The sequence below is a fragment of the Trachemys scripta genome, chromosome 12 (genome assembly GCF_013100865.1).
Source record: "Trachemys scripta elegans isolate TJP31775 chromosome 12, CAS_Tse_1.0, whole genome shotgun sequence".
In the NCBI taxonomy this organism is placed as follows: domain Eukaryota; kingdom Metazoa; phylum Chordata; order Testudines; family Emydidae; genus Trachemys; species Trachemys scripta.
In genome coordinates this window covers 1,631,979-1,646,606 of record NC_048309.1, presented here as the reverse complement: position 1 = coordinate 1,646,606, position 14,628 = coordinate 1,631,979, and the positions used below count along the sequence as shown (strand labels likewise).

General features: G+C 47.3%; 1 protein-coding gene across 1 annotated transcript; it reads left to right on the top strand.

Moving 5' to 3' along the window:
* Positions 1–2,464: 2,464 nt before the first annotated feature.
* BPIFB4 (BPI fold containing family B member 4) lies at positions 2,465–13,169 on the top strand. The gene is made up of 16 exons (XM_034787589.1): positions 2,465–2,594; positions 3,478–3,771; positions 3,850–3,943; positions 4,681–4,785; positions 5,565–5,708; positions 6,440–6,500; positions 7,662–7,722; positions 8,452–8,543; positions 9,004–9,198; positions 9,474–9,527; positions 10,177–10,347; positions 10,601–10,668; positions 10,833–10,875; positions 12,075–12,138; positions 12,637–12,713; positions 13,146–13,169. The coding sequence occupies exons 1-16, from the start codon at positions 2,465–2,467 to the stop codon at positions 13,167–13,169; spliced, it is 1,677 nt and encodes a 558-aa protein (XP_034643480.1).
* The last annotated feature ends 1,459 nt before the right edge of the window (positions 13,170–14,628 follow it).

The window sequence follows — 14,628 nt, the reverse complement described above, 5'->3', positions numbered from 1 at the left end:
AGCAGAGCGGGGAGTATCAGTGAAGAGACGTTCCTTTTTCTGTAGGAAGATGGCCCATTGTTTAAAATGTTTGCTCTTGTAACAACATCCACTGGCATTTCCCAGAGCTGCACTTAATGGGAGTCCAGGAAGGTGGTAATTATATCCCAAGACTCTGATATGGATAAGCTGAGTTGATGACCTGATTAATGGGTTTGAAAACATATTTTCCCTTATTGTGCGATATACTTGACTGCTCTAGCTGGGATCTAACAAAAGATTTTATCTCAAAGGTATTAACCGTTCAGGTGACTAGGACAAAAGCATCGTTATGAGCTGATGGCAATTTAAGCTGGTAGCTGACATTAAATCTCAATTTCCCACTGGGTAAGGACTTGTCGATGTCTGTGGAAGGCGTCAGTTCTATCAGTAACACGATGGAGGCTGTAGAAACTGGGCTGATAATCTTCAGGAAACACTTCTCAGGTTGAAACTTTAAGGACATAAACCTCCCTCTGAGCTTTCCTGGAGACTGTTCCCCAGGCAGGCTCCAGATGCTGTTGTTCTGTGATTCAGAGCTGGCGTTCAGCACCATATGGTGTTGTGCTGGGCTCATCGTGGGCAGGTTATCAGGGAACTTAGTGTCTTGTTTGTGAGGGATTTCATTTGTTTTTCCGACATGAACTGTGCATAACAGACAACAAAGAGACGAAAAGCAGCCAGTGACATTTGCATGAAAGGAAGCTTTGCCCTGGTGGGCTGACCCTGCTTTGGGCACTCAGGGTCTGTCTACACTGCAATTTGCCACCCGTGGCTGGCCCATGCCCGCTGACTCAGGCTGGTGGGGCTTGGGCTAAGGAGTTGTTTAATTGCAGTGTAGAAGTTCTGGGACCCTCCAGCCCAAGCCCAAATGTCTAGAGCACACTTAAACAGCCCCTTAGCCCGAGGCAGCTGGCACAGGCCAGCGGCAGGTTTTAAATTGCAGTGTAGACACGTGCTTAGAGCTCGTTAGTCTAATCCTGGCGCTGACATTATCTCTGAGCCATTGAGATCTGAATGTGCAGACTTGAATGTGCAATCGCATCTCTAATTTGCACGTGCAATTCAGGGGTGGTTATTCGAGTGGGATGGTCAATGGCTGATGGGATTGTACATTGAAAACGATGGAATCGCATCCGGCGAACCGGCTGGGCACGGATTGTCTGAGGTGCTTAGAAATCTAAACAAATAAATAATGGCCACAGTTGTGCCCCAGACTCTGGGATATGTGCGCACACACATGTACATAGAGATGGCTCGCTGGCAATTTTGTGTGGTGCCGTCACAAAAGTGGGTGCTAAAGCTGGGCACCAAAATCTACATTTTGGCACCTAAATCGGTGGCCTGGTTTTCAGCGGGGTCTGATTGTCCCAGGTCAATGGGAGCTGCCAATGCTCAGCATCTGGGAGGCCCAGGCCACATACCTACGTACGCAGACGTGGGTGCAGGTGCCTCACTCTCCGAACCCACAGCTGAAAGCTCTGGACACCAGTGAGATCTCAGCTGGGCTAGGTGAGACCCGGGCTGCACAGATCACGCTGTGTTTGAATTCGGAATGGTGTTTGGTCCAACCCCCTCAGTCGCCCTTTTATGTGCTGGTCACATGAGCAAGAGTTTGCAGGATCGGGCCTGTGGGAGCAGGAACCCTGTCGTATTAGCAAATGACCGGTGTGCGCCTGGGGACGTGGGCATTAGCCCTTGGAATACTGAGTTACAGCACTGGATGATTAACCTGGGCTGTATCTGATACCTGTTGCTTCATAGCTTTCCCAGATTTACAGACAGTTATTTATATTGGAATCCGTCAAAACCACAAACCTCTTTTTTGCACTCAAGCCATTATCCCACCTTTCGCCGTTTCGGCTGCTTTCCTCTTCGCCACTGCAGATTTTTGCTATATAAGACCTGCCTTTTCTATATTTTCAGACGCGGAGCACAGCGAGAACAAGGCTGCGATGGACAGCTACCGAACCTCTGGCTGATCAAGAGCTCAGCAAAGCAAGAATAACACCTTTCACACTCGGGATAAAGTCAGGTAAAGAAAGGAATGAGGCCGGTACAGGTGCTTTTAGTCTTTGGAGAGCACAGTTGTAATGATTTCATTGTGCTCATGGTCCTTACAATACTGCTGCGAAGAACTTTTGCTATTTATTTTTAAATTTCTTTTGCAATCCTGGTATAAGTGTGCCATATTTTGGTAATTATGGTTAATGCAATCTTCCCAGTGACTTTAGTGGGATTTGGATCAGGCCCAATGGGAGCAGAATTCGGCCCCTTACTCCTTTCTCTCTTTTCCATTTCATGTGTATGATCTATTTCTCCATTTTCCTGCCCTGAATTTCCCTGGGACTCCTTGTTCTCTTCATGGTGCAGCTTTGTTTCTTCCCCTTTTACGACGTGGCATATTGCTAACCAGAAATGTTCTCACCAGGGCACAGACGCCAAGATGCTAAAGGGCTGGGGCATTGCCATCTTCTGTGGTCTGCTGACACCAGCTCTAAGCCAGCCTACACCAGCTCTAAGCCAGCCTGCACCAGACGCTGTCCTCAGGGTTGGTAAAGGCGTGATAGGCAATGGTAAGTCAATGGAACGTCGCCTTTGGGGTACAGATGGAAATAGGAATAATAGCAGTCGTCAGAGGTGCTGAAACTATTGTGCAGACAAAAAGCAGTAAGGCCTGTTAGAGCAGGCGAGATGCCTGGCAAGGGAAAAACCACCAGGCTTGTACGGCAGGGAATACGTGGGAAAACCGGACATGTGAGAAGCAGGCAGATATGTCAAAAAGCCAGGTTACATGTATCCTGGCTCTCACGCTCCTATGGGGAGGACAGTACCCAGCTAACCCACCCCAGCCATGGAGGGCAATTTGCAGATCTGACATCAGCGCAGTCAAGGGCTGCCCATGAGAGAGTGAAGTGGTGGCCCGTCTGCCTCAGTCACTTGCCTCTCCCCGAGGGTTATCCAATGACAGCAATTGCTACCTGCTTTGAGCTGGCCCCCGCCAGGTGTAGGCACACACAGATGCTACAGTTACTGACCTGCACAGTGAGGCCACGCAGTTGGGACGTGTGCCAGGTGCATGATTATTGTGATTGTGCAAGAAATGTTATTCTGCTTATCCAGGCACTAGGCAAATTCATCTGCTCTGTCTTTCACAGAGAGGTCTTTCTGCTGCTGCCCATCCCCATAGTGTCAAATAGGTCCAGAATTCCCTTTGCTGACATGACGATGACAGAAATGAGGAATTCTAATGTGTTGTCAAAGCAACAGTTGTAACCATGCTTATGGAGAATATTCAGAAGTCAGAACTAAAATTCATTAGTTCTGATTCATCCAGGGTTTGAGCTCAGGTGGATATAGGTGGCCTGACATCTCCCTTGTTAAAATAAAGTAGGCAGACAGTACAAAAAGAAGCCAGATTCCCATTTGTTGAATACTTACCCAGTGCATTGTTTCCAGCTGTCACAGGCTCGCTGATACAAGGCAATGCCCTCCAAGGCGCAGTCGGAGACGTGCCACTTGACAGTGGAGGTCCAGATGCAGGTGGAGGCCTGCTAGGAGGTCTCCTTGGTGGTGGTGGCGGTGGCGGCCTACTTGGGGGCTTACTTGGTGGAGGTGGCGGTGGAGGAGGGCTGCTTGGCGGGATTACTGGTGGCTTGCTTGGTGGAGGGGGTGGTGGTGGTGGGCTGCTTGGTGGGCTTACAGGTGGCCTGCTTGGTGGAGGTGGTGGCGGAGGTCTCCTTGGCGGTGGTGGCAATGCTTATGGCGGAGGCCTACCTGGGGCTGGTGGTTATGTTCCTGGAGGGAGTCCCCCCAATGGCGTTGCTGGAGGATTGCTAGGAAAAGGAGGTCTGCTGGGTGACGGAGGTCTACTTGGTATCCTCGGGGAAGGAGGTTTGCTCAGCACCGTCCAGGGGCTCACAGGGTAAGGAACGCACTGCAAAGGTCTCTGCACAGAGGTGGCAACGACCCCACTGCACGGTCACGGGCAATAATGTAGTACGGCTCAGGAGCAGCCGGTAAACTCTAGGAGGTTCAGAAACCTCTCTGGCTTAGAAATTGGGCTGGAAATCCCACAAGATTTCCACTGCTTCCTGCTTCTGGAAGGGTCAAAATACAGCAGTAACGTCCCGTATCCAGGATAGTATATTGAAGAGCATTTCAGTACTTCTGTGACCCCTACCAGCTGAAAGCAGGAAGCAAATAGGTGTGCACAAATGCAAGAGCTTCATTGAACTACTGGGTATAATTTTTTTATCCAATCATCACCGGGTTTGCAAGGTTCCCATGGTGACTTGAGAGATGTGTATGTTGGGAGCTAGGTTTTGAGAGAATTTGGTTCCTTAAGGTTCTGTCTCCATTGCCACTTACATTACTTCAGTGGAGGCATTTTTAAATTATGCTGATGACATGATTTTGCTATGCACAGAGGGCATCATTTAAACCCTTGTTTAACCATTTGAGATCCTTGTTTTAGAGAAAGTGCTAATGTAACGCTAGAGCAATGTATCTTTAAACAGTTTTGAAACAGTTATGCATTAGTTCAAAAGCTCTTTAAAGGAGGTCAGAAGACACCATTTGTATGCTACATTCATAAGTCGTTTCTTGAGACTTGCCCTCCCAGTCAGTCACTTGCTCACGATCCATCTTTGCATCCTGCAGGTTGAGAATTGTGGAACTAACGCTCCCCAAAGTATCTGTGAGACTCCTACCAGGGATTGGAGTCCGCCTGGACTTGTATACTAGAGTGGCAATCAATGGTAAGAGGTGAGTAGGGTCTCGTTCACTCCGGACAGCTAGTAAAATCAGCACCTCCACTGGGCATTCTCTAGCCCCTGACCTGGGGGTGGGGGAATCATTCTGGAGGGAAGTGTCAGCTTCGAGGGCAGTCAAACACAAGTCACTGAATGACACAAGGGGCTCAGACTCTAAGAGTGGGAGGAATAGCTCAGTGGTTTGAGCATTGGCCTGCTAAACCCAGGGTTGTGAGTTCAATCCTTGAGGGGGCCATTTAGGGAATGGGGTAAAAATCTTCCTGGGGATTGGTCCTGCTTTGAGCAGGGGGGGGTGGGACTAGAACCCCCTGAGGTCCCTTCCAACCCTGAGATTCTATGATTCTATAACTCCTGTGAAGTGAAGTAGAAGCAGAGGGATGTGGGACGGGCGTTGATGCAGCAGACAGGCCTAGGAGGAGCCCTCAGACTCAGCCAGAGTTTGGCCTCAGATGGCAGCTCCATCACACTGTTAAGGACGTTGGGGATGCACTGCCCTCTACCCTGGCCAGCTATACTGGGGAGGATGTTGGGCCATGGTGCTACCCTCACTCCTCATTTTAGGTAGCAAGCTCCTGTCTTTCCCATCATATCCAAGCACTGACAGGTTTCAGTGCCTGTGCTCTGCCGTGGGACTGCATCCATCCCTGGGCAAGGGTGAAAGGATGGAGGCTTCTGAGTATCAGGAGGCAGCCGCTGGTTGGGGACAGAGTCCATCAGTCTCCACTTGGAGGAGATCCTTTGTCTTGACGTTGCTCTTGTCATCTTGTGCAGCCTCCTAGGTTTGCTTGACATTGCAGTGGAAGTGAACATCACGTCGAAAGTCAGACTGACCATGGATGGCACAGGCTACCCCAAGCTGGTGATTGAGAGCTGCGATACCCTTCTCGATGGTATTAAAATCAGAATCCTTAGAGGGTAGGTGCAAAAGGGATTTAAACTGACCATAGTGCTGATGGTATTATGAACACGCACTGATGACCTTCAGGGCCATATCTTCTGAACTGCAAATGCAGCTGCATGTATTAAAATGTGTTTACATTTTTGTGCCTAATTTGCATGTGTGATAGTGACCATTGTGGTAAGTTAAGGATGTAGCTGGTCACATACATATGCAATTAACAAAACCAATATTATTTGGAGGTTACGCAATATGCATTTACAGGACAGTGGTCGCTACGGAAAAGTTGGCACTTACTAGAGTTACCGCAGAGTGGTGTGTGAGATGCTCCAGTTATTCCATAAGGAAATACGTCTATATTTCCTATTCTTCTCTTGGATTCCTTTACCACTGTGTGTGTTCTGAGATACACAACATTTCACATACACAGCACAGTCCCCTCCTGGGACAAGGTAGTTTCTTTTAAAGACATGAATACTTTAAAAAGGTTAAACCGTAGTAGATACAGCTCAGTGGCAAACCTCTCGTTTGCTTCTATGGGATGAGCATTTGGTTCATCACAGCATTCAAAATCAAAACTTCCACAAAGCACGTAACTGCTTTATACTGCTGTCTTATTGGCAGGGCCGTTACTTCCAGAGGTCCACACCGGTACTCGTCGGGTACTATTAATCCATCGTTCTGTTGTTCAACAAGATACTTTTATTCCTCTCCAACATTTTTCATCCTCTTGTTTTATTTTTCTCAGCCTGCTCCCAATTGTGGATAATTTATTGGCGCGGGTCCTTAACAGATTGCTTCCTGAATTGGTAAGTCCAAAAAGAGAGAGTGTTAGTGCTTCACAGAACTACAGCCATGCTCCAAAATGCCTTTCGAATGTTTTAAACAAGCAAATATTTTAATCTTTCTCAAAAAATTATCCTCTGTTAGACGGTCTTCGAGAAATGTAAAGAGTAGCTCTTTCCCAAACAGTTTGCTCCTTGATTCTCCTTCGGACTCCCTAATATTCACAAAGAAGGGAGAAGAGAATAAATCCGCAGTGGAGAGGGGTTCCGGCTATAGCATTCAGATTTCATACAGCCTAGAGGTTAGATCCAGGGTTTTGGTTCAACCCGTTATAAAAGCAGAAGCCATTAGTAAAGTTTCAATCCTGACCTAGGCTTGTATTCAAAACCCACCATTCCTTCAAAGTTCAGGGTCTTTGGGGCCAGAGTTTTGGTTTGGGTCCAGCTCCAATTCTACCCTAATGATGTATCAGAGAATGTACCAGCTCTGTTGAAATCATCCCTTCTTTGGAAAACTCTGAGTTTAGAGTGAGCATGATACATAAAGGGGCAAATTTACTGAGGGAGCCTGTGAAAATGCGCATCACAGCCCCAGTCCTGCCCCATTCATATCCGTGACAGTGTTTCCATTGAGCAGGATCAAGCCCCCATGCCCGGTGCCTACAGAATCCCGGAAGTCTGTTAAGGTCATGTCTAGCTGCCTGTCTGCGCTTGCAGCGCTGGTTTGGGATGTCTGGCGATGCAGGATGGGCCACGCTCAGATCCAGGGGGTGGAAGAATTGTGCCTTCCTTTGAAATTCTGGGCTAGAGTATCTGAACCAATTTTACTCAAGCTGTTCATAGCTCTTAATAATCTTCCTGGCTAGTTTAATGTCTGGGGCGTGTGAATCCCTGTCCCCTTCCTCTGACGGGCTTGGGATTCAAGGATCCAGCTTTGGCCCATCTGTAATTAACATGAAGGTGGCTTTCCTTGTACGGGGAAGGGCGTGTAGCAAGCTCCAGGGGCCAGATCCTCAGCTGATTCATGCTGATTTACACCAGCTAAGGGTCTGGCCACAGGCACTGCACTAAAGGGTTTTGATTTGTCCGTGACACGTTGCTACACTGTTAGTTGCGTTCACCAGTCTGACTTTGAGCGAGAGCCTGGTTCCTGGGAACGCCTCACCAAAGCGTTGACTCTTACAGCTGTGCCCGGTGGTCGATGTTGTCCTTGGCCTTGTCAACGATGAGCTGGGCCTTGTGAACTGTAAGTCTCTGGTGGTATCGTTGCTTCTCTTTCCCCAAGCGCCAAGTCCGTTCCCCATGTTCCCTCGGGACTATTCGCACAATACACAGACCCGAGGAGACAATGAATCCTCAGGGCAAAAGGTGCTCATTAAATCCATACCCTGCTCTGCCCCTCGACATGAGACCTTCAAGGAGCTCCCTTGCTCTGACCCTGCACACTACATATAGGGGCAGGCACAGAGCAGAACGCCAACTCACACAGGGTAGTGCCTCCTATGCATACACCCCCTCCTGCCCCCCAAATCCCTCCCTTTCCCCAGCCTTTCTCCACTAGCCAGAGAACCTCTGCACTCCCCAAAGTGGGGGCACGATTTACCCTAAGATAATATCTGGAGTTGGATCTGCATATCCCCTTTCCAGAAGGTCCCGGTTTTTGTTCACTTTTGAGATGTGGATTTCTCTGGGTCTGGCTCCAGACTCCCACAGTGCTGGGGGCGGGGGGTGTTCAGGGCTGTTCTGGCTGGAGTCCTCCTCCACTTCCAGCAATGGAAAACACTGGTGGCCTGGAGCCTCCATCCACAGTACTGCCTGGTGCCAAGAGTCATTCTGGGACTCTCTGCAGGGTGTTTGAGTTGGCTGCTCCGAACACCTGAGCTCAGGGATGTTTGTGGGAGATAGTGGTGCTAGGTCGTAGAGTTGCATCCAAACCCAAATGATGATCACTAGCTTTCTTTCTATTTCAATGCAGCCCTGGTGCCCCTGGGTGTACTGGGAAGCATCCAGTATACTGTATCAAGCCTTCCGCTAGTAACTGGCCAGTTTCTGGAAGTTGATTTAAATGTAAGTCCTGTTCTTGTTATTTGTACCCACGGGCTGTGATGTTTCTTGTCATTGCAGTCACTGATCCTCCTGCAGTTTGGGCGGGGGAGTCCTAGGGGACCCCACTGGCCCCTGAGCAGTTGTTCACTGTGTGAAAGGCTCCCGTCGACAATGGCTTTAGGTCGTGCTCTCTGTGCTCTGATCGTCTTCCTATTGAAGCCATTGGAGAAAATTCCCATTGACTTTAATGGCTCAGGATCAGACCCTATATCACACCAGCTGTTACCATTCTCCTGTTTTTAATTAATACAATTCTGGAGAGAGGTCAGAACAGCCGTCTAACAGATTCTGAGCCAGAGTTAGTTAAACGGGAAATTATTTCATGTCAATTCCTAACCAAATGAACCTAAAGTTAGCATCAAACAAAAATATCATGTGCAGCATTTCTGGAAGTTTCTAACTCGTTCTCCTGGGCTTTCAGACTGTAGTTGGGCGGGTAGCAGGAGGCCTCGTTGACTACCCACTGGGCAAACCAGAAGCTGTCCCCATGCCACCAATGCCACAGATGGCAGACACCGCCTCCTCCCAGCTTGGGCTCTCTGTAAACTTCCTTGGCTCGGTAATAGCTCTCCTGCAGAAGCAAGGGGCTCTTGATCTAGACATCTCAGATGGAATGGTGAGTAGCAAACCAGCCACGTGGGGACTTCACTAACCCTTTTTAGCTTTGGAATTAAGAAGAGATGATAGGCTAATGTGGGATGGCAGTGGGTATATAAGGTTTTAGCAGCAAATTATCAATCGCCAGGAATGCTACTTACTCAGGCAGAGAAATGAAAAATGCAGGATTATCTGGTTAACGCTCCAGGTGTGTTGTTAATGCTGCAAAGAAAGGGGTAGACACAGGTCACATGACGGATACGGGTCACTGAATTATTTCTTTATTTGTCACAGTTTCCTGAGCTTCCTCCACTAACAACATCGACCCTTGGAGCCCTGGTTCCCGCGGTTAGTGAGTTCTAGTGTTATACTTTACAACAAATACGCCGGTGATGGGGGCCATAAATGTACTGGGGGGGGGGAGAGGAGGGGGAGAGGATAGAGAAATCCCCTTCCTTTCCCTTGCCGGGGGGCGGGGAGAGGATAGAGAAATCCACTTCCTTTCCCTTGCTTATTAAGGGCCTGATCCAAAGCCCACTGGAGCTAATGGCAGGAATCCCATTGACTTCAGTGGACTTTAAATCAGACTCTAAAGTCCAAAACACAGTGGACTAGAGCTGGGCTTATGAGGTGGCCTCTTTGCACTGTTCTGGTGGCGCAATGGAGCTGCCCCATCTGTCGTAACACGATAGTTACAGGCCCTGATCTGCAGGTGATGCTCTCAATTCAGCCATGGACTTCAATGGTTGATGCATTCACTATGCCTGGTTCTTCTCAGCATTACTCCGGGTTTAATCCATTTAAATCAATGGAGTTGCACCTGGAGTAAAGCAATAACGAATCTGGCCCCCTTATTCACAGTTATCTGTATGTACTGAAATTAATCTAGCTGCATTGCACGGAATTCCTGCTTACCCTGATTTCATAATACAGCCCAGCCTGGGTGTTACAATCCTGCTCCCTGGAACTCCACACCTATGTTCTTGAATTTCCACAGGTTTACCAGAAGTTCCCTGAGCCACAGCCACTGGTGCTGAAAGTTACAGTCCCTGAAACTCCCAGGGTGACCTTGAAAAAAAATCAAGGCTGGATACAACTCACTGCTACCACGGAAGTGTTGGTTTCCCAGCCCAATGATGTCCACCAGTCCCTGTGTGTTCTAAATATTGTACGTATTGAAAACGAGCCACAGCACAAATACTGAAACTCCCTCTGCAGTCACACAAGTTCTGTCAATGGACTGTTGTTTGAGGGTCAAATCTGCTGCTCTCGTTCCTCTTCAATGGGATGCACCAATTGAGGGCAAACACACATCTCTGCTCTACACTCGAGATGAGTGGCTGCTTTCAGCCGTCATGAGTGAGGGCAGGAAAAAGGCAGCTTCCGAGACTGACTGACTGACTTTTGTTTCCTAATTGCAGGATGCTGCTTTGTTGGCCTACTTCTCTGTTGAAAACAACAAACTGAAGATCAGTGTCAGTCTTGACAAGTATGAAGCTTTTCATCACGTCTTGGCCTTAGTTCAGTGTTCAGGGTGGGAGGGGGAGGAAAGAGGACCCTGTGTGTTAATTCACACAGCACCTTCTTAGAGATGTGCCCATTTGGAAGTTGCTGGTGAAATTCAATTAATTGACTCTTTTCCTTTCTCTGCAGGACTCGTCTCTCCTTGGCTTCCTCCTCCATTGGCAAATTTGATGTAAGAGCATAGGTTGCTTCAGCACCGTGTGCAATCCACCGAAGGAGGCCACGTGCTAACCCATATTGGCTCTAGCAAGACAAGGGTTGATTAGAATGTAAAATTGGTGTCACTTTTATACAATATATTCTATTGCCTCTAGATGGATTTATTTCATGGGATGATCCATGGGCAATCTTCATGCAAATACTGTAAATTACCGTTTGTAAGACGTGGGTATGATAAATGTGTTATTAACATTGGGATATATTGGGACAATGGTGAGTGGGGCAGTAATTACCTTTATTTAATTCACTCACTACTATTCCTGAATACTGACAGGTTTCAGAGTAGCAGCCGTGTTAGTCTGTATCCGCAAAAAGAAGAACAGAAGTACTCCTGTTCTTCTTTTTACTATTCCTGAAGACTTTTGATCACTAAAAGTGCTTACGTTAATGCTTACGTTAATTCCACAATCAGGGCCGGCTCCAGCATTTCTGCCGCCCCAAGCAAAAAAAAAAAAAAAGATTGTGATCGGCGGCGGCAATTGGGGGAAAAAAAAAAAAAGACGCGATCCCTCCTAGAGGGAGTGAGGGACCTGCCGCCCCCGAATTGCTGCAGGTGCCGCCCCTCTCCCTTGGCCGCCCCAAGCACCTGCTTGTTAAGCTGGTGCCTGGAGCCGGCCCTGTCCACAATGAAAAGTGTTTGCTTTGTAGCCTTAAATTCTCCACCTAGTTTTCCATCTCTTTCATTCTTTAGAGAAGAGGGGTGTTTTGATCTCCATAAGTTGTGCTAAAAACATCTCATTAGCTTCCCCAGCGATGGGGGAGACACATCGCACTCTGAGAGAGAGGACAGAAGGAAAATTCAGGAGCAATCACAGGATTTTCATTTCTTAGCTTAACTGAAGATAAAGTTTGTTTGACTTCCAGAGAAGGTTAATTGCAGAGAATCACTTAGCGCTAAATGCCAATTGATCTAAGGAATGGCATTAATTTTGGACCAAATAATGACTGCATAATCCATGAAACAGTGCGGCACTCTGATCCTGCAGCACAAAGAGGGACTGAGCTACAGAACTCTGGAGTAGGCGTTGGGCCAGACTCTGTTGTAGTTAAATCCAGAAGAGACGCATTGACCCCATGTAACTGAAATCTGAATCCTGGTCCATCGTTTAGTGAATAAGCATCTCCATTAAATCACTTCTGTCCCTGATGCAGGTCTCGCTTTGGGAGTCGCTGGTTGGCAAGATTTTTGATGTTGCCTTCCTGCCAGCACTGAACAGTAAGGACAGCTTTATTTTTCATTCAGATGCTCATTTGCACCAGACTCGGCTGTACACAATATAATGGTTTATATGTTTTCAATTTGCGTTAGCTGCACACAGTAGAACCTGCTGGAGCTAATTTGTACTAAAGATGGTGAGACCCATGGCAGATGATTGAATTTTGTCCGTGAAGGAATAAACACAATAATAAAACAAAGCCGACATACTGCATTGCAGAATTGACTTTGTGCATCCATTTGGATGACTGCTATTCCGTAGTGTGCTAGAAAAAGTAACATAGTATATTTTGCAAAAGCAATGAAGTCCTGGTGACGTGACTCACAACAGAACTCTGCTTTGCTTGCAGTGATCTGAATGAATGGAGAGTTCGTTTTAAAAAAACACAGTAAGGCTAATTGCCACTGAGTGAGCTGAGAACAGAGCGCGAAATTAAACAAGGACTCCAATTTCCGTCAGCCTGGAAAGCTAAGTCTGATTTCTGTTCTTATCTGCAGGTGTGTTAGGAGGAGGCATTCCTCTCCCCAAACTGATGAACATCGACTTTAGTAATGCTGATATTGATGTCATTGAAGTAAGTGTTTTGACACGGCAGTGTTTTTCCTGTACCATCTCATTAGTCCTGCTTTCCCCTAGATTCTCAGAATAGTTTGCTACAAGAAAGACTGTGTCCATTATTTGAAAAGAAAATGTTTCAATATGGCCCAACATTGGAGCAGGGACAACGCAATTTTTCAAAGGTAACATCTCGCCTTAATGACTGGATTCTCCGCTCAACACGAGCAGGACACCGGGTTCTTACAGGGACCCACATAACTGGCCTTAATGGGATTCACGTTGTCAGGTCTTCCCACAGTCAGTCTTGCTGAAAGTTCACTACAGTGGATTCCACTGACAGGAATATCAGGCAAAGGAATAGATCCGGGTATGAAACAACAAAAACAAATAATGTTGTTTGTTTGTGTAAGGAATTGAGCTAAGCACTTTTGATTACTTGTTTTGTTAGGATCTTCTTGTGTTATCAGCATGAGTCAGTGAAGCCAGATTGGAAGAGTCCCTCGCATTTATACCTCTCCCACCTGAAAAACAGACCGGCTCCGGCTTGACTGCAGAGGCCTGAACAATGTTTCTCTTCGTACCTGGAATATTGAAACAACACCTTGGGCCTTCCCAAAAACCAAGTACCACCAGTTGCTACTTTGATTAAAGCCTAGACTTAGTGGAATCAACATGTACCTGGTTTGCTTCCGATAATTAACATGTGGAATAGTCTTTACTGTGGCTTGATAGTTTTTGGGGAGTTTGGAAAATACTTGTATATTTTGTAATTGTCGTGTGACTGTTTTAATTAAAGATTCAGATTTCTCTGCAGTCAGAGCAGTGCTTTTCGCGTCTCTAGAGCTGTTAGTGTTCTTCTCTTTTATAACCTCTGTACCGCAAAGGGTTTGATCACATATACGCTGAGGGCAATTAGCAAAGTGATCAAAATGCTACACAACAGCGCTTTAGAATGATATGTTCTGAGAAATCCAGGGCTTTGCCAAACACTGGGCATGTCTCTCAAATAACTGGAACAAGGCAAAACGGTGGAATTATCTGCCGAGTGCTGCAGTCCAGTGCACCCGCCCTGTTCAAAGTTTCGGGCCCCAAGGCATTTTAACTCATCCAAAATCTACAGCAGGAGGAATTCCTCCGGCAAAGGACCTGTATTAGTGTGATCATCTTTGGTAACTTACTTTGGAACAAGAGAGAACACAAGATCAATGCCCCCTCCTAGTCACACACGGAACAACAGAAACTCATCAAAATCGTTATTGCCACTTCATGTAAAATCCACTCTTCAAAACTTTGTGAGGTACCCAGAGTTCTGCCAGGTTTCGGGCACGTGGTTGGCACGGAGAGGCAAGGTTGCAGCTGACTTGTTTCTGGAAGAACTTGCCAAGCCAGTGATTTGATGCTTGTTACTGCGTGTATTATTTATGCAATAAATCTCCCTTCACATAGGCTGCCTAATTTCAGCTACTAATCTTTTGCTAATTCCCCATATATTTTAAAATCACTAATTTGGCACTAATAGTGAAGAAGGAGGTTCTGGGAAGTTGTGGTTTATGTGTTTCTGGGGTAGAAAAGAGGCCAGAAAGCAGGGAGAGCCAGAGGGGAGGAGTTCAAAGAAAACCTTGGCAGATTTCAAATGAAATCTTTAAAATCCTCTCGCGATGGCTACAGATGTGCCCACGAATCCCCACAGAGATGCACCTGTTGGCCCTGTCTGCCAGTAAATTGGAGAGGGATCCCTGAATGGAGTTCCTGACCTCGGTGAGGCGCCCCTCCCCCACCGCAGGTTCTCGCATCTTTCTCGTCCTCCAGATGTCGATGAAGCTGGAATGGAGCCAGGCTGGATCCCAATGGCGCCCTGCTCCGTCTCCTGCCAGCTCACCCTCCTGTCTCCCCGCCATCCCACCTGGCCAGCTGTCCGGGAGCCCTGGGCT